This window comes from Erpetoichthys calabaricus, chromosome 7 (assembly GCF_900747795.2).
Source record: "Erpetoichthys calabaricus chromosome 7, fErpCal1.3, whole genome shotgun sequence".
In the NCBI taxonomy this organism is placed as follows: domain Eukaryota; kingdom Metazoa; phylum Chordata; class Cladistia; order Polypteriformes; family Polypteridae; genus Erpetoichthys; species Erpetoichthys calabaricus.
Window position 1 is genome coordinate 109578301 of NC_041400.2, and position 25962 is coordinate 109604262.

At 35.9% G+C, this 25962-nt stretch overlaps 1 protein-coding gene across 1 annotated transcript in view; it reads right to left on the minus strand.

Moving 5' to 3' along the window:
- The window catches only part of LOC127528747 (uncharacterized), a 90425-nt gene extending 84679 nt beyond the window's left edge, over positions 1-5746 (minus strand). Inside the window, exon 1 of the mRNA XM_051929466.1 lies at positions 5089-5746. Coding sequence (XP_051785426.1) covers positions 5089-5701 — 613 coding nt within the window. The 5' untranslated portion in view covers positions 5702-5746. The remainder of the gene's footprint in view (positions 1-5088) is intronic.
- Positions 5747-25962: the final 20216 nt, after the last annotated feature.

A 25962-nucleotide genomic window follows, 5' to 3' on the forward strand; every position in this document is an offset into this window, starting at 1 on the left:
GTGATGGACAGAAATGGTGACGTGTTTCAGCATTTAAGAAATAAGTTTGGTCTTGAGAAAAGTGAAGCCAAAATCAAGGAAGGTGTTTTTTTTGGTCCTGAAATCCAAGAACGGATGCTTGACGTGGAGTTCAAAAGGAAACTGAACTGAATCAACAGCATGGGAAGCATTCGTGCAGGTTGTCCAGAATTTTCTTGGCAGTCATAGAGCAGCGAATTATGCTGAGCTTGTGGAGAACATGCTGAAAGCATATCAGTTTATGGGAGCCAGAATGTCACTGAAGATGCATTTTTTTACATTCTCATCTCGACTTTCTTCCATCAAATCTGGGCAATGTCAGCGATGAGCATGAGGAAAGATTTAATCAAGATATAAAGGTGATGGAAAAGCGAATGCAGGGAAAATTTACTCCAAGCATGAAGGGTGACTACTGTTGGTTCTTGCAAAGAGAGACGGATGTGCAGTAAAAGTGCAAAAGCAAGTGCCTCACACATTTTTGAGCATGCTGTTTGTAGCCGCGTATTTTCCAAAGTTATCAAAGTTCAGCAGCTCTAACTCAAAAAATGGGATTCAACAAAAGCCTGACGTGCAGAAATGATTCCAAAGACAAAATATCTTTGTTTTTATAAGTTTAGTTAAGTTTCAAAGTAAAACAATTCACACAAAAAAGAAAATTAAAATAGCAGAAAAAAGAAAATTCTTATTAAGAAAAGTTCCATTCAAAGCTTAAATCTTGTTACATCTCAAATCGTTACTATTTACTTATCATTTCTGAACCATTTCAAAACATTTCTGAACCATTTCAAGATGTTTCTGAACCATTTCAAAGCGGTCAGAAAACTGTATGCTTATCCCATTTCTAAGTAGAAAATGGGTCTTTCAAGTCCCTGTTTACTGGTACCTGTTCTAAACACAACTAGAGCTTATTATCACACTGTTTCTCAGTTATAGGAAGAAGGTTCTATCTCTTATTAACTTATAGGGGGAAAAGACCATACCATTGTCTATGACTATGGAAGAAATTATATTCTATTCAAATTAAGCAAACATTAATATGAGTTAAACTCAAAACTTTAACTTTCTAAGATTGGCTCTTACATTTCCGGCCCCTAATTGGCTATGCAGGAGCGGAGACAATTACATTCTTTACTTCAATATGAGCCAGTTAACTTTATATTAACTATTGTTTTCAAATCACTAGCAATAACACTGCAAACAAACATTTTAAAAATTTCATATTTCAAACATTGGCTGTTTCTTGAAGCAGGCGCAGTTTATTCACGGGTCTGTCCAGTGTGCTGTTTTTGGTCTGTACACAAACTCTTCTGACTGCACCTTTGCCATCTGGCATTGTCTTGATGACTTGACCCATTACCCAGGAATTGCAAGGTGTAGCTTTATCTACAATTAAAACAACGTCCCCTGGTTCAAAATTTCTTCTTGGTGCAAACCATTTTTGATGTTCTTGAAGTATTGGCAAATACTCTTTAGTCCATCTTTTCCAAAACAGATCGGCCATGTATTTAATTTGTTTCCAGCATCTTCTTGGGTATGGTTTATTTTCTGAAACAAGTTCAGGTGGCATTTTAGGTTGTGTCTTCATTAGGAGCAAATGATTAGGTGTGAGTGGTTCTAAATCATTGGGATCATCTGATGTCTTTGTAAGGGGTCTATTATTGAGTATTGATTCCACTCTACACATCATTGTATGAAGATTGTCATCATCAAGTGTTTGTTGATTTAGTGTTGAATTTAGAATCTTTCTTATGCTTCTGATTTGTCTTTCCCACACTCCACCTTGATGAGAGGCTGATGGTGGATTGAAAATCCATTTGATTTCTTCCTGCATCATAGTGTTGCCGATTTTTTCGTGTTCTAAGTTTTTAATAGCTTCTCGTAGCTCTCTTTCTGCTCCAATGAAATTTGTTCCATTGTCTGAGCGCATGATTTTAACTTGTCCTCTTCTACTCGTAAATCGGAGTATGGCTTGGATACGAGAATCAGTGTCTAGGCTTTGTGCAATTTCTATGTGCACAGCTCTGGTTGTTAAACAAGTGAAGATTACTCCGTACCTCTTGACTAGAATTCGTCCTCTTTTGACTAGAAAGGGGACAAAATAATCGACTCCTACAGTAGTGAACAGTGGTTGATCGGGTGCTAGGCGATCTTCTGGCAAATCTGCCATTTTTTGCTCACTTGCTTTCGCATTGTATCTTCTGCATGTTGTGCACTTTGAAATTATTTTTCTGATAGCTGAGTTTGCTTGAGGTATCCAGTATTTCTGGTGTAACTGTGCGAGCACGTAGTTGCGCCCACAATGTCCAATTTGTTTATGAATGTGCTTCAATATGAGAGAAGTGATATGTGAATGCTTGTGAAGAATTGCAGGATGTTTAGCTTCTTCAGGCATTGCAGCTTTGCAGAGTCTTCCTCCAACTCTTAGTATTCCATCTTATATGATCGGGTCAAGTTTATAGATTTGACTGTTCTTTTTAACACAAGTCTTTTTCTTTAAAGCCTTTAATTCTTCTGGAAATTCTTGCTGTTGACTTAGGCAGATAAGCTCTGTTTCAGCTTTAACTAAGTTGTCTAGGGAAATTGGACTTGTTTTTAAAGTCAGTTTATACCTTTTCATGAGCTTTGCGATGAGTGATTTTTGTTCTTCTGGATTACTTTTAGTCTGACTGACTACTAGTTGGAATGTTTTTCTTTCATTTCTTAAGCTTAGCATTAAGTCTTTAAACTTGAGAAACCAAGCAACTGCTTTCTTCAAGTGATGCCAATCTGAAAAGTAGGTGATTAATTTGTTGATGGGCTCGGTTGCTTCCTCTATTCTTGTCATGTTAACTGCACAAGTTTTAACTTCTGGATCATCTTCAAGGAGTGAATCGTTCGGTTGATCTGGTCTTTTTGGCCACTCCCGTTCGTGCTTCAATAAGAAACTTGGACCTTGTGACCATGTGGTGCTTTTGAGAAAGTTTTCTATGCTTAGCCCTCTGGATGCTTGATCAGCCAGGTTAAGGGCAGATGTAACATACCTCTACTGTGAAGGCTGCGAATGATCTCTGATCACAGAGATTCTGTTGGCAACAAAGGTCTTGAACCGAGTGCTTTCATTTGAAATGTATTTTAGCACCGTGGTGCTGTCAGTCCAAAATGTAGATTCTTCTAAGGGCATTTGAAGCTCACCTTTAAGCATTTTATCCATTTTAACTGCCATAACGGCCGCTGTCCGCTCCAATCTAGGAATCGTGACCTGTTTCAATGGTGCAACTCTTGACTTGCCCATCAGGAATGAACAATGCTTTTTGCCCTCTTCGTTGGTTAAGACAAGGTACAGTTAGGTCCATAAATATTTGGACAGAGACAACTTTTTTCTAATTTTGCGTTCTTTACATTACCACAATGAATTTTAAATGAAACAACTCAGATGCAGTTGAAGTGCAGACTTTCAGCTTTAATTCAGTGGGGTGAACAAAACGATTGCATAAAAATATGAGGCAACTAAAGCATTTTTTTAACACAATCCCTTCATTTCAGGGGCTCAAAAGTAATTGGACAATTGACTCAAAGGCTATTTCATGGGCAGGTGTGGGCAAGTCATTATCAATTAAGCAGATAAAAGGCCTGGAGTTGATTTGAGGTGTGGTGCTTACATGTGGAAGATTTTGCTGTGAACAGACAACATACGGTCAAAGGAGCTCTCCATTCAGGTGAAAAAAGCCATCCTTAAGCTGCGAAAACAGAAAAAACCCATCCAAAAAAATTGCTACAATATTACGAGTGGCAAAATCTACAGTTTGGTACATTCTGAGGAAGAAAGCAAGCACTGTTGAACTCAGCAACGCAAAAAGACCTGGACGTCCACGGAAGATAACAGTGGTGGGTGATCACAGAATCATTTCCATGGTGAAGAGAAACCCCTTCACAACAGCCAACCAAGTGAACAACACTCTCCAGGGGGTAGGCGTATCGATATCCAAGTCTACCATAAAGAGAAGACTGCATGAAAGTAAATACAGAGGGTGCACTGCAAGGTACAAGCCACTCATAAGCTTCAAGAATAGAAAGGCTAGATTGGACTTTGCTAAAGAACATCTAAAAAAGCCAGCACAGTTCTGGAAAAACATTCTTTGGACAGATGAAACCAAGATCAACCTCTACCAGAATGATGGCAAGAAAAAAGTATGGAGAAGGCGTGGAACAGCTCATTATTCAAAGCATACCACATCATCTGTAAAACACAGTGGAGGCAGTGTGATGGCTTGGGCGTGCATGACTGCCAGTGGCACTGGGACACTAGTGTTTATTGATGATGTGACACAGGACAGAAGCAGCCGAATGAATTCTGAGGTGTTCAGAGACATACTGTCTGCTCAAATCCAGCTAAATGCAGTCAAATTGATTGGGCGTTGTTTCATGATACAAGAAATTGTATAAGGCGAAATAAAGAACAAAAAACATACAGCCAAAGCAACCCAGGAGTTTATTAAAACAAAGAAGTGGAAAATTTTTGAATGGCCAAGTCAGTCACCTGATCTTAACCCAATTGAGCATGCATTTCACTTGTTGAAGACTAAACTTCGGACAGAAAGGCCCACAAACAAACAGCAACTGAAAGCCGCTGCAGTAAAGGCCTGGCAGAGCATTAAAAAGGAGGAAACCCAGCATCTCGTGATGTCCATGAGTTCAAGACTTCAGGCTGTCATTGCCAGCAAAGGGTTTTCAACCAAGTATTAAAAATGAACATTTTATTTCCATTTATTTAATTTGTCCAATTACTTTTCAGCCCCTGAAATGAAGGGATTGTGTTAAAAAAATGTTTTAGTTGCCTCACATTTTTATGCAATTGTTTTGTTCACCCCACTGAATTAAAGCTGAAAGTCTGCACTTCAACTGCATCTGGGTTGTTTCATTTAAAATTCATTGTGGTAATGTACAGAACCAAAATTAGAAAAAAGTTGTCTCTGTCCAAATATTTATGGACCTAACTGTAAGTGACAGTGCCATATCCATCTTCACTAGCATTTGCAAAATGGTGCATTTTTGCTGTCTTTATGGTTCCAACCCCGGTAGGTTTGAAGCATCTGTTCACTTTATAGTCTGTAAGTAACTGCAAATCATCCATCCATTTTTTCCATTTCTGAATGTGTTTGACTTCTACTTCTTCATCCCACCCAAATTTCGCTTTGCATAAGTCTCTTAGAATAAGCTTTGCTGGCAGTATGGCTGGTGCTAAAAAACCAAGTGGATCATAAACTGAGCTAACAACAGACAGAATACCATGCCTTGTAGCGGGCTTGTTTTGTAACTTAATCTGAAATTTGAAACTGTCCGTTTCTGTGCACCACTGGACACTCAGGGCACACTCTGTGGGAAGGAGACTGTGGCTCAAATCTAAGTCATTTTGTTCATGAGCTCTGTCTTCTTCAGGTATAGACAATAAAACTTCTCTGTTGTTACTCACCCACTTAGTCAAATGAAATCCCCCTTTGAGGCATAGAGCTTGGAGGTCCTTTGTCAGCTTTATTGCTTGTTCTTCTGTTGTCACTGACCTTAAACAGTCATCCATGTAGAAATTATTGAGAACGGTGTTAACAGCTTCCTCAGGAAATGTATCTCTGGCATCTTCAGCTGTTCTACGCAAAGCATAAGAAGCACAACTGGGTGAAGAAGTAGCACCAAAAAGATGTACTGTCATTTTGAATTGTTCAAGGTCTTTTCTTAGATTTCCTTCAGGATACCATAAGAAACGTAAAAGATCAGTGTCTTTATCTGGTACTTTAACTTGGTAGAACATTGACTTAATGTCTGCCATTAAGGCTACTGGCTCCTTTCTGAATCTTGCAAGGACGCCAATGAGTGTGTTAGTTGGGTCAGGCCTTTTAATAATTGTTCATTAAGTGAAATCCCCTGGTAGGTGGCAGTGCAATCAAAAACCACTCAAATTTTATTTTTCTTTGGATGATACACACCATGATGTGGAATTTTCTTTGGGTACCTTGACAGCGTAGCCCTTGTCTATAATGTCTTTCATGAAGGCTTTATAGTCTCCGTGGAAACCTGAATTTTTGCTCAGTTTTCTTTTGAGTCCAATAGCACGCTGTTCAGCAATATAGCGATTGTTTGGCATTTTCAGTGTTTCATCCTTCAAAGGCAAATTTAAACAATAGTAGCCACCTACCAGTCTCACAGATTCTGAGGCTATACACATGAACTTGATGTCCTCCTGTGACATCTCCTCCTTTTCTTCACAGCTGCGTTCTGGAAAATCTGTGTTATACTGTTGCAGCGACATATCCTTAATCTCTGTTATTGACACACGATTGATTGAATGTTTGGGCATCTTACCATTTTGTTTTGCAAGGTCATCTATCTCTTTGTATGGTCCACCAACCACCCATCAAAGTGCAGTCTTCATAGCGTGGGGTCCACCTCCTTGGCTTGGTATGGTTCGTAACTCCTTGAAGATTTCTGGGTAGTTGATTCCTATTAAAAAATCAACTTCAGAGTCAATATGAGTTAGACGTACCTCTTTAAGATATGCCCACTTATCGATATCTTCTTGTAGTGGAATATTTTCTCTGTCCATTGGAATGGAGACCTGTGTGAAAACCTTTGGCAAATCAATATATTCAACATCATTGAGACCAAAGACTTGTAAATCTGATAAGACCTTGCCGTAAGGAAGTAATCTGCTTTGTTGGAACGACCCGATTGTGACGAAGTTGCTATCAGGAAAGCCAGCTGTCAGTCTTTTGAGCTGTTGTCATGGCAATGTCTAAGCATAACTCAAGTGAAGTTAGTAGTAATTTGAGTACAGACTCAAAGCCAGAGAATGTAATTGGAGATCTTAAAGATCATATAAGTAGAAGGAAGGATAAGCTTTCTGTGCTTATAGCAGAAATAGAATGTCTTAAAGATACTCCAGAAAATCATTTAGAGGTAGCTGAAAGACTTGAAAATTTTTGCGAGACGCACACTGAGATAGAGGAGTTGCATCAAAGGCTACTATCAGCGTTAAGTAAATAAGGCGCGATTAAGAAACAGAAAAAGACATTCGCCAAAAGCTCTAAAAAATGGAGTGAATTTATTGACGCTACAGCGCTATGGCTGAAAGATACAAATAGACTGTTAACACATACATCTGATAAACAGCTAGTTAATCAATTCGAAGAGATGCAATTGCAAGAATGGGATCGCTCAAAGTCAAAGGTGCGAAAGGCTTCTCCACAGTTAAAGCGCGCTTTGGATATTAAATGTGACTCTTTAGCCATGAAAAGCGCTGCTGCATCATCACCTTCATCAACAGTTATAGCTGAACAATCGACAATCGATAGTATCCTACAAATGCTACATGAACTTAAAGTTAAAGTAGAAAAGCATAACTGGCACACAAACCGACACTCAGAGTTCCAAAAATGATCTATTAGACGTGCTAGCGTAGAATCAAATCGAATATCAGAAGAATCAAATCGAATGTCAGAAAAATCAAACCAAAAGCCAAAAGGCAGTTGTTGAAGCTACAAAGCTGTTAGCTCACCAGTGGGAGAAACAAGATAAACCCCCAGTGCCACATACAGAAGTACCAATATTTAATGCTGATCCCCTGACATATTCATCATTCATTAGAGCCTTTGATTATGCTGTAGACAAAGCGTTTGAAAATGAACAAGATAAACTGCATTTTCTAGAACAATACACTAGAGGTCGCCCTCATGAGCTCATTCAATCCTGTCTCGGACTTGCGCCAAAAGAAGGTTATCAAAGGGCACGACAATTGCTCAAAATCTACTATGGAGATAGCAGGCAGATATATAGAGCACACTTTAAAAAAATTATGAATTGGCCTCAGATAAAGTCAGCAGAAGATGGAGGAGCATTGGTAGATTTAGCTCTCTTCCTCGGTCGTTGTATGAATGCAGCACCTACTTCAGGAGGAAAACAGAATGAATTTGATATAGGTGAAAATCTACATATTGTCATCTCAAAGCTCCCCTATGAACTGAAACGAGAATGGTTATCAGTAGCCTGCAGTACTGAGTGAGAAGAAAAAAGAGACGTAAAATTTGATGATTTAATAAATTTCTTACACAAACAAGCTCAGAACGCCTCTCATTCAATACACAGCACAGCTACACAAAGTTACACCTACATAGAAAAAAGAGAGAGGAACGAGAAAGGAAAGCCTTCGATGAATTTTAGTCAGAAAAAGGGAAGTAGCATTCGCTACAAACATCACCTAAGCTGCTGAAAAAGAAACTCAAGACACCTTAATCAAGAGGTCTACCAAAGGCACTTGTGCATTTAAAAAGCCTTGTGTATTCTGCAATGGCCAGCATATCCTTGCTGAATGTAGTAAAATCAAAGAACTGCCACATAAAGAAAGAATTGACTTTTTAAAATCTAAAGGTTTATGTTTTCGCTCTGTCAAACAGAGGCACCTTGGTAAGAACTGTAAAGAAAGAATGAAATGTCAGACATGTTCTTTTCAGCATCCAGACATCCTGCATATCAAAAAAGATTCCAGAGCAACATCTAACTCGATAGCCAGTGTGGCGACATCTACTGAAAGGGAAACCGAGACTGGAACTTGTAACTTTACTGGGGCCGGAGAACAGTGTGCATTGCAAGTAGTTCCTGTTAAGGTAAAATCTAAGAAAAGTGAAAGCTATGTAGAAACATATGCCTTTATAGACCTCGGCAGTACAGTAACAATTTGCACTGAAAAGCTACAGAGACAATTAAGCCTTCAAGGGAGAAGAGCTCAAGTATTCCTCAAAACTATCAATAACTATGATGATGATTCAAAGATAATAACCCAATTTGATTCTTCTGATATTCGATTTGATTCTACGCTAGCACGTCTAATAGATCATTTTTGGAACTCTGAGTGTCGGTTTGTGTGCCAGTTATGCTTTTCTACTTTAACTTTAAGTTCATGTAGCATTTGTAGGATACTATCAAGTGTCGATTGTTCAGCTATAACTGTTGATGAAGGTGATGATGCAGCAGCGCTTTTCATGGCTAAAGAGTCACATTTAATATCCAAAGCGCGCTTTAACTGTGGAGAAGCCTTTCGCACCTTTGACTTTGAGCGATCCCATTCTTGCAATTGCATCTCTTCGAATTGATTAACTAGCTGTTCATCAGATGTATGTGTTAACAGTCTATTTGTATCTTTCAACCATAGCGCTGTAGCGTCAATAAATTCACTCCATTTTTTAGAGCTTTTGGCAAATGTCTTTTTCTGTTTCTTAATCGCGCCTTATTTACTTAACGCTAATAGTAGCCTTTGATGCAACTCCTCTATCTCAGTGTGCGTCTCACAAAAATTTTCAAGTCTTTCAGCTACCTCTAAATGATTTTCTGGAGTATCTTTAAGACTTTCTATTTCTGCTATAAGCACAGAAAGCTTATCCTTCCTTCTACTTATATGATCTTTAAGATCTCCAATTACATTCTCTGGCTTCGAGTCTGTACTCAAATTACTACTAACTTCACTTGAGTTATGCTTAGACACTGCCATGACAACAGCTCAAAAGACTGACAGCTGGCTTTCCTGACAGCAACTTCGTCACAATCGGGTCGTTCCAACAAAGCAGATTACTTCCTTATGGCAAGGCTTCAAAGACTCAGGCAAAAACACAAACGATAATCCACAATGTCCTTTATAATATCACAGTCTCTTAAAATCTTTTTAAGTTTAGGTACGGCGACCTTGCTTTCATTTACGATAATACAGAGGTAGAAGATAAGAGCACAGTACCTCGGAATGACTCAGTTCTTTTTCTTTCGTTGACGAGTTCTGGAGCAGAAGCGTCCTCTGTCCTCAGATGGTAGATTCCAGTTTCAAGGCCTTAAGATGGCAAGTTTTCTGATGAAAATGTAGCTGCGTATTTTCAAAAGTTATCAAAGTTCAGCAGCTCTAACTCAAAAAATGGGATTCAACAAAAGCCTGACGCGCAGAAATGATTCCACAGACAAAATATCTTCGTTTTTAAAAGTTTAGATAAGTTTCAAAGTAAAACAGTTCACACAAAAAGGAAAATTAAAATAGCAGAAAAAAGAAAATTCTTACTAAGAAAAGTTCTGTTCAAAGCTTAAATCTTGTTACATCTCAAATCGTTACTATTTACTTATCATTTCTGAACCATTTCAAGACGTTTCTGAACCATTTCAAAGCGGTCAGAAAACTGTATGCTTATCCCATTTCTAAGTAGAAAATGGGTCTTTCAAGTCCCTGTTTACTGGGACCTGTTCTAAACACAACTAGAGCTTATTATCACACTGTTTCTCAGTTATAGCAAGAAGGTTCTATCTCTTACTAATTTATAGGGGGAAAAGACCATACCATTGTCTATGACTATGGAAGAAATTATATTCTATTCAAATTAAGCAAACATTAATATGAGTTTAACTCAAAACTTTGGCTCTTACACTGTTTTTTAATTTAAGTTATAACAGAAGTGTTCCAGTCTAGGTATTCTACCATCATTGTTTGAGAATAAACTTTCAAAGTCCTTAAGACAAAATAGTAGTATTTAACAGTAGTATGCAATTTGCTTATTAAATTTTTTCTTGTTGCATGGTATTTCACTTTTTCACACTGGCTATAGATATTTGTTCAGGGCAGATGAAAGTTACAAATGTATAGGAAACAAACCTTTTCTAACAGGTCTAAAATGCATTTTTTGATATCATTCATGTACGCACACAACCACAGTCATGCGTACTCTACAAAGTCAATAAACATGAAAGACTGGAGCTCAGAGACAAAATTCAAAGGGGGAAGTTGTTAGACTGTGGTCACCTCCAGGACTGGTCCCTGCCTTGCACCCAATTTTGGATCTGTCTCCTTTTGACCTTGAAACAGACAGAGATGGTTTTCATAATGCAAATGGAGAGATCAGTTTCATTTTATGATATTCCATACATATTTTACTGTATGTCAAAATAAAGAGAAACACCTGAAATATGACATTTTACAAACATTTGAGAAATGCAAAGGAAGTTCTTCTGCGATATCACAAAATGTATATCAGATATCTTAAAATATATTTGAGAGACCTCAAAATGAATTGCTGATATCGTAAAGGCAGAAAAATAATAATGAATTTCAGATATTTAAACATCCAATGAACTGTTACATATCTGTCAATGTTCCTTTGATGTGCAGATATGCCAAAATTCACTTTACTTTGTGTTTCCTTAAGAGGCATTAGCTCTCTGGAAATGTGTTCTTTTGAATTGCGGCATTTTAATTAACCTGAATTTAAATAATTATAAAATAAAAAAGGTATTATCCCTACCCCTCATGTAATATGACGGTTACAAGATTACACGAGAAGCAAAAAGGATAATCTAGCTCTTTACTGACGGTTTCACGTGGATATCACAAACGGGAAGCTTATGACAGACTCTCAAGCATGTGGGTGTCTTGATCAACGTAGTCTGCCATCTTTCGTTTGCCACGCTGAAAGGATTTTCACCGGATTTCCATCCTTATATTCTGGTTGCTCTATGTGCAGGTTCTTCTCTGGATCCAAACAAGGACAGGAAAGGACTCAAACCCCACCTTCAAAAATACAGGAATAGCACAATGCCTACATACAGTTCTCATTCTCCCAACAAGGATAGTGTGCTGACAAAAGACAGAAATATACTAGTCTGTCTTTAGGCTGACTATTCAATTCTCCAGTTGTCTTTGGCTCTCTAGTCCTGTGCTTGGCTCGGCAATTCTAAATGAAGATGCTGTGCCCCTGTGTACCATACTTGGTCTGCCTGTATGAATGAGTCCATAATAGTGGGCACAGAGAACACTGACACTCAGCTTAATAATAAAACATATTATAACACTTTGTAAAACTTTTAACAGTGTGAATAAATTGAATTTTAATTAACATAAATGCGGAAAGTTATAACATTTAAAGACTTGTAGCCATTACTGGTACATAATGATGTTAAAGCATTTTTTATTTTAATTAATCTTCTGGCTTTTTCATACTTCAAGGGAGTCCTAATAAACATACTTTCTTAATTAGTGGTAAATATAGATGATGCAAATCTAAAATCTTGGTTGGTCACTTAGCATAAAATTGGATATTCCACTAGAAGATGCTAAAAAAATCAATTGATTTTATCCAAATGCCATTTCATAAAATGTTTTAATTAGTCACAGCTTCTGCATAAATTATTTCATTTGTGTACATCTTGAATGTCAGCTTTTAGGCGTATATGCTTCATCCTGTAGTTCATTAAATAATCTTAATTTTGCTAAAGATTGTTGGTAACATAATGCATGTTAAATATTACACTTTCCTTACAGAATGATTAATATAATCAAAAAGTACATTTTAATGCCACAGCAAAATATATTTTGTTGAGTCGAGTCAATTAAAATTGAGTTCTTATTTAACAACGACCTTGCCATGAAGATCAATGCAATGGTTGGAGCAAATACCAGTTATAGGTAAGCAAACTCGATCATTTCATTTAAGTCTGCAGCTCTACAGCTATAACAATAAAAACAATGTGGAAATATATTAATGAGTTACAGTCATTTTTGTTACCATTCATGTGAAGAAGTTTAAAATGTGACTTATTATTATGTAATTTTTGTACCTAGTCATGTGAAGAGGTGTGTGACTTTATTATTATTATTCATCAGCACATGCATGAGTCTATTATACTACATCCCAGATGCTTCAGTTTGAGCAAATAATATACACTTTTGGTGATTTTAATTTACAAAACTGAGCCTGGCACTTCTGTTAACAGTTTTATTTGTCTTTTCCATTATCTTATTGTAAGGGAAGGGTTTGAAAAAAAATCTCATCTTTATGCAGGTGACCAGGAGCTTTATATGAGAAATCCAAAACCATCACTTCTCTATGTTGTAACTATTTGATTATTTTGAATAAGGTTAAACTATTTCCTGGCAATAGCCTTGAATGTCACCTGGAATTTGGTTAGTTTTCTTTATAAGTTTATGTACTTGGAAATCATGATTACAAAACTATTTAAATCTGTTCAAATTTAACATTAGTGACCTGATGGAAATGGTTGAGGATTTCTCTTTGAGAATCTGTTTGAACAACCTTAGTGCAAGTTACTCCTGTGAACAAATAATCGTCCTAATTAAAACCATTGGGTCCTTTATTTCTTTGAGAGCCTCCACACACTTTCGAAATCAAGTATTCCAATATACTTGTAATTTCATGAAGTATTATTTACAGAATAGGTCGCAATTGTGGCTTTGTTCATTTGGAATGCAAAGTCGCCAGAGATTAAAACATTTTTTCAGTGAAGGAAAGGAGAGGACCAAGGCTACTCCAGTGCTACTACTGAGTTGTAAATATCCAGAATGAAGGAATATAAATGAAATGTATTTGAAGCAGCTTGATTAACCAACCGAGAGTAAATCCTGCACTAATTATTGCTTGTACTCTTTGCTATGTGCACCATTTTCCATTAAAACAAAGTTAGAATATGGTGCCAGTGTAAGACAATTTAAGTCTGTGATGTTGCTGTCAATTGTACATATTCTTGAAGGATACATATTTCCACCATCTCTAAAGTACACAAAATGTAATATAGGAAATATATTCTGTTAGGATCCTTAGAGAGTTTTACATTGTCAGCATATTTGCCTCAGATATAACCTCTAATAAAAACATTTCTTTTATTAAATACAAGACTTTGTTAAAAGGAATCTTACCAACAATACTAACATTCCCTTAATACCTGCTCAATAAATTATACTTTCTATGACAAAGATGTAGGTACTACCATACCTCCAAGCTATACCAGCCTGTTCAAAAGAGTGCACAGTGACCTTGGAGCAGTGCACAGCATACCAAAAAATGAATTCACATATTAGAGTGTCCATACTAAAAACAATGAAAAAAATAATTGTAAACAGTTGTAAATTGTTAAACAATTAACAAACAGAATCCTTCATGTAGGGTTTTTGGTGTTCCAAGGTAGTGGTTCTCAAGTTCAGTCCTGGGGGAACTCTGTGGCTACCAACTTTTATTGAAAACAATTTCAGACATCCTGAAATAGGATAATGTGCATTCACTTAATGGATTCATGAATAGTATTTCTCACAACGTCTCCAACACCATGAACATATATATAAATTTACCATTAGCGCAAGCTACCAGAACACAAAAACAGAACATAGAAGACATCAGCCTAGAAAGGGAAGTCAGTATTTTAGTGTGCAACAAACAATGAAAAGTGTTTTGATCCTGCTTTGCACTTCAAACTTGGAAGTATTTTTCATTTGTCACTAATTAATTATAGTTAGACTATAAAATTATGATCGAATTCAACTTTCATTATGCTATTGTACATTCAACAAATTGTGTTCCATGAACTCAATTGTCTTTGAAATGTTTCATTAATTATTTCAGAGGCTTCTCTGGTACATTTAGAAAAGGGGTTTCAATGTGTATGTAACTTTATTAAGTTAGTTTCCTTCAGCTGTGTTACGTTGAGTTATTAATATTATTAATATTGGACAGTAGGTGTCACTGTAAGAAATAAAAAAGCAGGAGGTGTTTGGAAATTACAAACTTGAGATTTCTTTATATACTGTCAAATATTACAAGCTGCATCTTTAAATGTAACACATTACCTGAAAATTCTAAATTTTATAATATCATTTAGCAATTAACTAACTGTATAGTTTTATAATCTATAATTGAGTTGCATGAAAAGCCTTGCCTGTGATTAAAGTAATAAATCACTGCTAACTATAGATAATCCTCTTTCAGATGAGTAGCAAGACCTTTTTTCACGCCTAACTTCACAGTAGTGGCATCAATGCAAAAGCCAAGGAGCTTTCCAGCCAAATGTAATTCATGACATATTGTGGGTATAATCATTCCTTGTAGCAGATTTTATGCACTTTAATCTGTAAATCATATTAGTAGAATGACCAACCAGGCACACAGTTCACAATGCAATTTAAGTTTTATAATTGAATTATTTTAAAACTCATATAGCAGCATTACAGTGAGAGGCTAAAACATCATCTTACCCAGAAAAGTTGTTTTAAAAGTGCCATCACTCTTTAATTACTTCTGCAGTAGAATCTCTTAACAATTATTTAATGCCATTTTGCTCATTAACATTTTAGAGTAGTTTATGTGGCGGTCGAGTAGCACTGGCCTAGTCTTAGGGTTGTTTCCACACAGCATAATCGCCAGTGGTACATTAACATTTAAAATTTTTAAACTGTAGCACACTTTGCACATATACAGTTCTAAGGTTTACTTTATCTTAAAGGTAAATTTAATGCTGTGAATTTTGCTGTGACGCAGTGTCCACCTGCTATTCCCAAGTATGAGACTCTTCTTGTTCGTTTACATTACAATACAGCTTATTTTTGTGTAGCACTCTTTACTGAGTACAGATGCACAGCACTATGAATAAATTCTCAGGTATAATGCTTGCATAGCTTTTACTAATTTCTAAATACAGAATTAGTGCATATAAAGATACATATTGTTAAAACACACAGAAAACAAAATAGAAACATATTAACATAAATGAAAACCATAATATCTGGCCATTAATTAAGTGTTAAAATACGGTCACTTGACAACATAGATGAAAATTGAATGAGAGAAAGCCAAAGATGAAGTCAGACACCATGAAAGTCCTGGAGACTTTAGCCAAGTAGCTGCCTACCCACGCCTGGGCATTTTATACGTAGTATAGTCTGTGTTGGGCCATCCAATCTGATGAGACAATCTTTCCATCTCATGATTCCAATGCTCCTTTGTCTGAGATGATTTTTTCCATACACAGGAGAGCAGATTGGAAGTACAGCATTGGTAGCAAGTGCCACCTCCAGGTACCAAGAGGAGAAACAGAATAGAGGTGGGTTAGTAATGGTTTATAAATATTGCATTACGTATATGTTTGTACAAATAACTAATAAACAGAGATGCAGTATTCACAGATAATCAGCAGCTCTAGTCAGGTTATGCTAGACTAAAACAGGAAGTCTTCAGGCTGGAATTAAAAGCTGAGACTAAAGAAACAACCTTTATATTAGCAGGCAGATCATTCCACAGCTTCTGGACCTTGAAATAACCTCCCATTGTTATTTTAACCCTTGTAATCTTAAGTAGGTGGGAATCTTGAGATCTTAATGTGCACCCTGGTTTGTAATTAGTGGTAAGTTCAGATATGTAAGCAGGCTCTTGGCTATTTATGCCTAAAGGAAGATAATTCAATCAGCCCTTAACTGGGAGCCAGTGCCAGGACTTGAGAACTGGAGTTATATTGTATGTTTGCCTATTCTCGCTTATGTAATAAATATTGCAGCAGCACTTTAAATTAACTGAAACCTACATAATGAAAGATTTAAACTGCCACTGAAAAACACAATGCAATATTCTGTCATACTAGATAGATAGAAATACATGTTAATTCCTCAGTATCCTGTTTCTATACATCCTGCTCTTTTTTTTCTTCTAGGGATTCCAGTTTATTTCTTTTGGTCCCTGTCCATCCTTTGGGGCAATTTGATAATTTGACATGTACATTAAAGGTTACTAGTAGTTCTAGTTGTGCTTATGGAGTTTACAGATTCTTTCCCTGTATGCTTGGGTTTTCTCCAAGTAGTCCAGTTTTCTTCCACATTCAAAAGATGTGCATGCTAGATTAGTAAGTAATTTTACATTTTCTGTATGTGTGAGAGAGTATATGTGTGTGTGCATGAGTAGACCCTGCAATTGATCTGGTACCCATCCAGGGTTGGTGCCTGTCTTGTGCCCAGTGCTGCTGGAATAGGCTCTAGTTCCCAATAACCATTGATTCAATTAAATGGGTTTGTGAATGGTCTGTATGCTGCTTGCACTACCCTACTGAGTTTTAATAATTTTCACCTCAAATTAAATTCTGCTATGCAATAACATTGGTCTCCTAAAAATAAATAAGTAAATGAATAAAACATATTTCACTTCCTTCAAAATTTTAAGTGCTCTTTATAGATTTGTGAGTGCTGAATTCTAATATGACAACAGTATTACTTTTTCACATCCAGTTTTTGAATGACGAAGGTTTAAAATTAAATTAAAAAAAAACTGATGTAGAGTTAAAAAAAAAAAATCTGTTTTAAAATTTACGAACCCAAACTTTATCCTGATTGCCAGCTCTGCAACCAAATAAAGCTGGTTGGCTTTTTTCACAAGCGATGTAAGCAACCTTCACTGTGCTATCACAGTGAATATCCTATAAATGTAATAAAAATTGTCTGGTTTGTTTGTGCAAGTGTGTGACATATTTCACTTCCACAAAAGCACAACTTTAAAAATAGAACAACCTTCACTGTCAGACAGCTGAGGTGCTATTGAACCTCGGGAGTGAAAAGCAGGGTTTAGTTCGCTGGAAGGATTCCCCTCCACATGATTTATATTCTATCTACCCTTTTCAAAAATTTGTAAAACTAGTGACTTTTGTTGTTTCGATAAAATAAGGGTTTGTGTTCTTTTACCGTTTGCTTACCTGTTACTTGGTCAAGACAATGGATGAATCAACCTTACTGTGCATATTTCTATAAAAACCATATAAACAGCAACCTCTCTTCGGGACAATAAAAAAGGCATCTCTCTAAGCTTTTAAGTATAGATTCCTGGCTAATCTGAAGATAGATAGAGAGAAAAAAATAACTGCTTGATAGCACAGAAAGTGAACAAGTACTTGATTTTGAGTTGTTTCCACCTCAACTGACATTAAGAAGGTGGAAGACTCCCATTTCACAGCTCAAAATATACTTCAAACAATATTCTGAACATATAAATTACTTATGTCACCGGTCAGGTCAGGTTGGGGAGCATGCACATGCCACAATACAAAAATAACTTTTTTTTATGATATTAACATTTTTTTTCAAAATGGCGTTTTTCACTGAATCTGATATGGGTTGTAGTAGAAATATTTCAATTTCAGACTTGGATTCAGCACACCTAAATCTATAAAGTAAACACATTTGTTTGCACATTAGGATTTTGGTGCAGACCAGTGTAATTAAAACATTAATTCTGGTAAAACTGATATTCCTGAAAGAAAAAAAATAGCATAACAATTAAACTAGGATTGCATTCATGACAGATTGTCATTAAGCTTCTTCTCTAATCAGAAAATATTAATTTGGAGGTGTGGGTAGTATGGAAACTAAATATTTGTTTATGTGAAAGCACCTTTCTCTGGGACTGATATACATAATAAAATCACTTTTATGAACCATAATTCAGTATGGATTTTCATTGTAATTTAGGATTCAATACCATCCATTTTGATCTGTGAGTGGTTCTAACAAGCACTCATCTGCTATACAATAAGCTGTTATATATTTCACTTACATGCATTTCTACATAAAAGTAGAGTCACTATGTTGCTATAATGTCACATATAATGTGGTTGACTTGAGTGCAAATTTCAGTTCTATCACTTTCTCTCTGGATGTCTTGCAGTATTCCAAAGATGTGTGTCAGTTAGGTTAGTTGTTTTTCTTGTGTACTGCCCAAAAAAGGGAGAGAAACTGCCAAAAACATAGAGCAAATGTAAATGTTTTACTTAATTTATTAAAGTAGATAAGAAAATGGAAATCCAAAAACAAATAAAAAAATATTGAAATGACAGATTTTGAAATAAAGAGCTAAAAACACCAAAGATTAAAAAACATAATTTTTGAATGCAAAAAAAGAGAAAAGAAGCAAAGAAATTTAAAAAAACGATGTTTACAAACTAAGTTGAAAATCTAAAAAATCTACAAACCATTAATGAAGTAAGAAGGAAAAAATTTTAAATTCTTGTAAGTCCAAATCTGTTTATCAGAATACCACAACAAAAGTCACAAATGAGGACAGCAGAAAATTGAACAGAAGAGCACAGAATAAAAGCTAACTCCACTGCAATTATGTAGGCAATGGCAGTAAGTGCTTGATTCAGTCTTCTGGAACTGCCATAAAAACCTAATGACAGCGCCAGAGGGTCCTCACCCCATAACCTAACATGAAACAAAATAATATAATTAACCATATTCTAAAAAAAATTAACCGAACTAACAAAAGAAACTGAAGGATAATCAACAATTACAAAATAATTAACAGAAATTAAATTTGAAGAAAGTATCATAGAGAAAACAGAGAAAGCAAAATACAAAAAAGCAAAAAGTTAACACTCCAGAGGGAGACCCATGACGGGTGGGTTACAATGCATTTATGGAATGGATTCCCTACCCAAGGAGGATTCCTGTCATTTTCTACATGGTGCTACAATAGACTCTAACTCCACACAACACCTTTAGTGGGACAGTCGAGCTCAGAAAGTAAATGCTGAATATTACTCTGTTATTAACAAGAATAACAAAAAATACATTGCTGCGAGGGCCAAGATAAAAAAAAAACACATTAATATTGACCTGGATAAATTATTTAAAATGTCACATTTGGATGTGTATGGTATATAGATTTCTTACTCTTAGAATATCTGCATATATTTCGCTTAGAAGATTTGCATTTGCAAGGATGGATGAGAAAAATACACTTATCCATACTTTTTCATTCCAATTTTTCATATACAGATCCTTGCTGAAGTGTTCTGTTCTATTTGCCTTTGACAAATTTTGTATTACTGTGCAACATTCACTAATTTGCTGTGCAGAACAGTAGCCACTCATTACAGCTCCTACTCATGAAACTTTTAAAAATCATCATTGAAGGGCCTCATTACCACGCTTATATTAACTTCACCTGTTTGTTGTCTGGTACAAATTTTGTAATCAATATTTAACCCATTTCCTATTGTCCAAATGACTTGAAATTTTGCACACTTACTAACTTCCGATGACAATACATGAATCAATAATCAGTTTCACTAACTGATCAATTAATCCATGTTAATTAAGAAATGAAATTTTCATATGAAGAATAGTTTCAAGATTTCACCAATAGATGGTGTATAATAAGGTGTATAATTAGGCCAAGGGATAAAACCAGACCCTCCACCAGGGGCATCTGTAATAGAAATTTACTTCAAATTAAAACAAAAATATATTACCAGTTCAGAAAGAAGCATGCAGCTTTAAATGCTGCTTATTGAACATTCGTTCTTTTGGCAGTAAAGCTGTTTTGGTAAATGATATTATATTAAGTACAAAATCTGATCTGTGTCTTCTCACTGAAACCTGGATTAGTAAATGTGACACTGTTTCCCTAGCTGAGGCGTCCCCAGATGGATACTTGTTCCTTCATAAGTCTAGAGATTCTGGTCAAGGAGGAGGACTTGGAATAATTCATTGTAACAAAATGCAAATCACGTCTAAAAATTTAGGATGACTTCACATCATTTGAGGCATTCATTTTAAATATTAAAACAGATTCCAACACAATTATAGTGCTAGTCTACAGACCACCAGGGCCATATTCATTGTTCATGACTGAATTTAGCAACCTTTTATCTGATTTAGCTATAAATTATGATCATATAGTATTGATGGGGGATTTTAATATACACTTTGATGTGGAAACTGACACTTTTAGCAAATGTTTTACTTATTTGTTAAATTCAGTAGGATTTTGTCAGATTGTCAAAGGTCCAACTCATAATCATAACCACACATTAGATTTAATTATGACTTACAAAGTTGAAATTCAAAATTTACATTTTACTCCATTAAATGAAGTTATTTCCGATCACTACTTAATTACATTTGATTTAGTCCTGCCCTTGCCAACACACTCACAAATTAAAACATCTAGACATCTAGATTGTAATTCTGCTTCAAAATTTATAGATACTTTGAGTAAGTCAAGTGTAATTGTGGAAAACTATTTAGATCAGTTAACATCAAGTTAACGGTTTGACATCCGTAGCAGAGCAATTGGGCACTCAGCAGGCTCCTATCAATTATGGAGAATCCACTACATCCATTAAACAGTGTCATCTCCAGACAGAGGAGCAGTTTCAGCGACAGACTGCTGTCACTGTCCTGCTCCACTGACAGACTGAGAAGATCATTCCTCCCCCAAACTATGCGACTCTTCAATTCCACCAGAGGGGGTAAACATTGAACATTATTCAAGTTATTGTCTGTTTTTTACCTGCATTTTTTATTATTCTTTAATTTAATATTTTTTGCTGCTGGAGTATGTGAATTTCCCCCTGGGATTAATAAAGTATCTATCTATCTATCTATCTATCTATCTATCTATCTATCTATCTATCTATCTATCAAATGTAAACGTGGAAAACTATTTAGATCAGTTCACATCACATTATAATGTGACCTTGAGAGATGCTCTGGACGCAGTGGCTCCCCTTAAAACAAAAGTGATCAAAGCACATAGAAACTCTCCCTGGTTTAATGAAAACACTCGAGCTCTTAAATTAGAGTGTCGAACTGGAACTGGAGCGCACATGGAGAACAACAAAGCTACATGTCTTTCAAATTGCATGGACAGAGAGTGTTCAAAAATATAAAAAAGCTCTCTTTAAAGCTCGATCAGAATACTATTCTACAATAATAGATAGCAATAATAATAATCCTCGGGTACTGTTTAAAACAGTTGCTAAATTAACAAATGGGAATTCAGATCTACAGTGCAAAATACCAAGAGATATTAGCAGTACAGACTTTATGAACTTCTTCAATGAGAAAATTAAAAATATAAGATCCCAGATCTCAGCATCACAGTACAAACCGCATACTAGCTTAGCAGACCCTGCCTCGCATTGCATTCAACGTGGAGTTTGCATGTTCTCCCCGTGTCTGAGTGGGTTTCCTCCAGGTGCTCTGGTTCTTCCACAGTCCAAAGACATGCAGGTTAGGTGCATTGGCGATTCTAAATTGTCCCTAGTGTGTGCTTGGTGTGCGGGTGTGTGTGTGTGTGTGTGCCCTGTGGTGGGCTGGCGCCCTGCCCGGGGTTTGTTTCCTGCCTTGCGCCCTCTGTTGGCTATTGGCATTCAGCACTTTAGTCATTTTAATCCTGTAACTGAGCAGGAAGTCTTAACTTTAATTTCTAAAATGAAACCCACTACTTGTTCCCTAGATCCAGTGCCAACAAAACTAGTAAAAATTGCAATGGATGTTCTTGCAGCGCCTATTCTAAACATTATCAATAGTTCATTATTGCATGGCACAGTACCTGATGCACTAAAAGTGTTAGTCATTAAACCATTACTTAAAAAGTCAGACCTAGACCCACACATACTAAATAATTATAGGCCTATTTCAAATTTACCCTTTCTCTCTAAAATACTAGAAAAAGTAGTCACCAATCAGCTTCAGTCACACATTACACATTACAATTTATTTGAGAAATTCCAGTCTGGTTTCCGCAATGGTCATAGTACAGAAACGGTACTAACGCGGGATTTTAAAAAAACATTCTGATATCGTCTGATGAAGGAAACTCCACTGTAATTATGTTGTTAGACTTAAGCGCAGCATTTGACAACACTGACCATTCTATTTTACTGCACAGGCTAGAAAATGATGTTGGGCTCCCAGGCACTGTGTTCGCTTGGTCTAGTTCTGAGTTATCAAATCGATTCCAACATGTACAGAAATGTGCTGACAGTACTCCATCATTATACACAGAAGTGAGACATGGTGTCCCACAGGGCTCAGTACTGGGACCTTTACTGTTTTCACTTTACATGCTTCCACTGGGATCTCTCATTAGGAAACATAATGTTAATTTTCACTCATATGCAGATGACACCCAGTTATACCTTTCATTTAGATCAAATGAAGTTTCTCCAATGTTGTCTTTAATTAGTTGTGTTAGTGAATTAAAGGAGTGGATGGATGAGAACTACTTGTCTTTAAACACAGATAAAACCAGAGATGTTAATTATTGGAGGGAATGACGCTGATCACAACAATATTTTGTCATCATTTAACTCAGTTGGAATCCCCATTAATTTTACTGAATCAGCCCCCAATCTAGGAGTTATCTTTGACTCTAGCATGTCATTTAAAGCGCATATTACAAAGTTGTCCGAATCATGTTTCTTCCATCTTAAAATTGTTGGGAAATTAAGGCACTTTCTAAATAAACAGGATTCATGCATTTATTTCTAGTAGGATTGACTACTGCAATGTGGCGTTCACTGGATGTTCAAACTGTTCTTTATACAGCCTCCAGTTAATCCAAAAGGCTGCTGCAAGAATTATTACAAGAACAAGAAAATACGAACACATAACTCCAGTTCTTAAATCCTTGCACTGGCTCCCGGTTAAATTTAGGCCACATTACAAAATCCTCCTTTTAACATATAAAGCATTAAATGGCCAAGGTCCGGCTTACTTGTCTGAACTTATCATGACTAACAAACCAGAGCGCACATTAAGATCTCAAGATGCCGGTCTGCCTATGATTCTAAGAATTAATAAAATAACAGTGGGAGGTCGAGCTTTTAGTTACAGGGCCCTAAACTGTGGAATGGCCTGCCTGCTACTATAAGAGATGCCCCTTCGGTCTCAGCTTTTAAATCCCGGCTGAAGACTCACTACTTCAGTTTAGCATATCCTGACTAGAGCTGCTGATTAACTGTACATACTGCATCTCTGTTGTTAGTCATTAGCACTAAAACATAAGTAACAGGATAGTTATAATTTGTTACTAACCCTCACCTATTCTGTTTCTCTTCTCAGTACTGGTGCCATGGCCCACCTGCCAAGTTGTTTTGCCTGCCTAAGGTAAAGTCATCCCTGATGGAGGATCACAGGTCTCCATTCACTATTCTCCCCCTTCTCTGTCCTTTTGGGTTATTAAATATTGGTGGTTTCTCTCTGAGCTCAATTAAAAAAAGAAATATGGCATTTGCCTTTATTAATCTATTTACTTGGCATACCTGATTCGTGTAAAAGTTCACACTAGTTATTAATGCTTATAAAAGTTCATACTAAGTTTATATCTACTTGTGCCCATACATAACTTTTTATTTTCCATAGCATAAATCAGAAACTAAACCAGGCCATAATAACATCTCACGTGACTGTTTTTATTATTTAACACACTTTTTATATATATATAGCTATATTAGCTAACAAACAAATTCAGTAGAAGCAGAAAATTAATCAAAACTTTAGTGACAATGAATGAACCCAGAATGGAGCTACCCCTAGATGGGACACCATGCCATTACTAGACACATCTATCCACCTATTCAATTAAAATCAATTACAAGGAACCACAGAATTTGACATCCATGTCATAAGAGAAAATGTGAACACAAAACAATCCAATGAAATATCTGTATAATAAATCTTGGATTTGTGATTAAGGTGGAAGTCAAACATATCTGGAAAAATGAAATAGCAGCTTTAAATACTTAACAACTGCAACGGTGAGCTTCCATAATAAAATATACAATACTGTTTTATATTTTGTTAAAATACCTATGCATATGTAATTATTTTTCTCTCTGAATACTATAACGATGTCTGTTGGATTACACTTTCACTGTGAGCAGAAATTACATCTATTAATTTAACCAAAACACAGTGCTCCTAGAAAAGATTCACACTTCAAAATTACAGTTGTTGGAATGTACATTTCATTTAATAAATCGGTGATGAAATTAGTGACAGTAGTGCTGTCTACATTGTCAGAATTGTCATTAAGGTCTTGACGTGGTTTTATACTGCAGGTCTACTCTGCTTTAAAGTGTGGCATACTTTATTGATCACTGTGAGCCAATTCCAGCCCACTACAGTCAAGTCACTTGAAGGTAATATCATGTAATCTTTGCCTCCAAAGCAGACGTATGGGATTTAAAATGAAATGTACTTCTTAAATTCTACCCTTTTATGCATCTTTCGGTTATTATCTTTTGTTAACGTAAGGGCAGAATGTGACACTTGACAGTTTCAATTAATCATCAAGGGAGCTTGTGTGCTCCTGAATTCTATATTAGAAGGATATTAGTTACCTTAAATAAATGCATGTCAGCTATCAGTGAGGTTGATCTTATTTGTCAGGTTTTGTGGCAGACTGGCAGTATTCTGCTTACAATCTTACAAGTTGTTAAGGTTAGGAATCGTTGAATTCTTCTTCTCAGATTCGGCCAATCAATTTAAATTGAGATGCAAAAATAGGATGTAACTTAGTATCATTAATCATACTGTAAGAGTGGAATATTATTGCGTAAATGTGCAACTTTAGTATTTATAGCCTCATTAAAAACACCATGCTTTTGTTTTATTTCCTGACATTGTCCTTCTTTTGCAGACATGCATTAAACATATTTGTGCTTTTCAAAAGAACCCTTTGACATTGCATAATATATTGGCCATTAAATATTGATTGATACATGACAAATTCTAATGCCACTTACTACTGGCAGGTCCAGTGATTTGTTACATTTTCTTCCATTTAAATAAAAACTATTAGTAGTTGATGTTTCTGGATACTCTGTAGTATACAGAAACAGCAATATGAACAACATTTTTTTTTCACTTTAAAACCTGCCTGGAAGTCATGTAACTTGTTAAAATAAGCAACGGCACTGCACCCCATATTCTAGGGAAGTTAATCAAAGGCAAGTTTGCATTTATAAAACATACAATGCAAAAAATTGCACAAAGTTAAACTTTCTAGTTTTCTATTAATACTGTTTCCTTCCAAAAGTTACAAATTGCTTCACTGTATGACGTGTCATGTATTATGGTAAAATAGTAGCTTAAAATCTATCAGATCTCTAGTTTTGTTGAAATACAGCTTCTAGGTTGTTCCATTTAAACATATTTTATATTAATAGTTAAGTATTATTATATATATTAGTCTGTATGTTTTTATATATTAATCACTTAGCTATCTTACTCCTTATAGGGTTCAGCATACAAAACAATTTACACAGTTAAAAGCTAGCAGGCTATATTAGATATTTTTAGTAAAGCTTCAACAACAACTAAAAGACATGCCTAACATC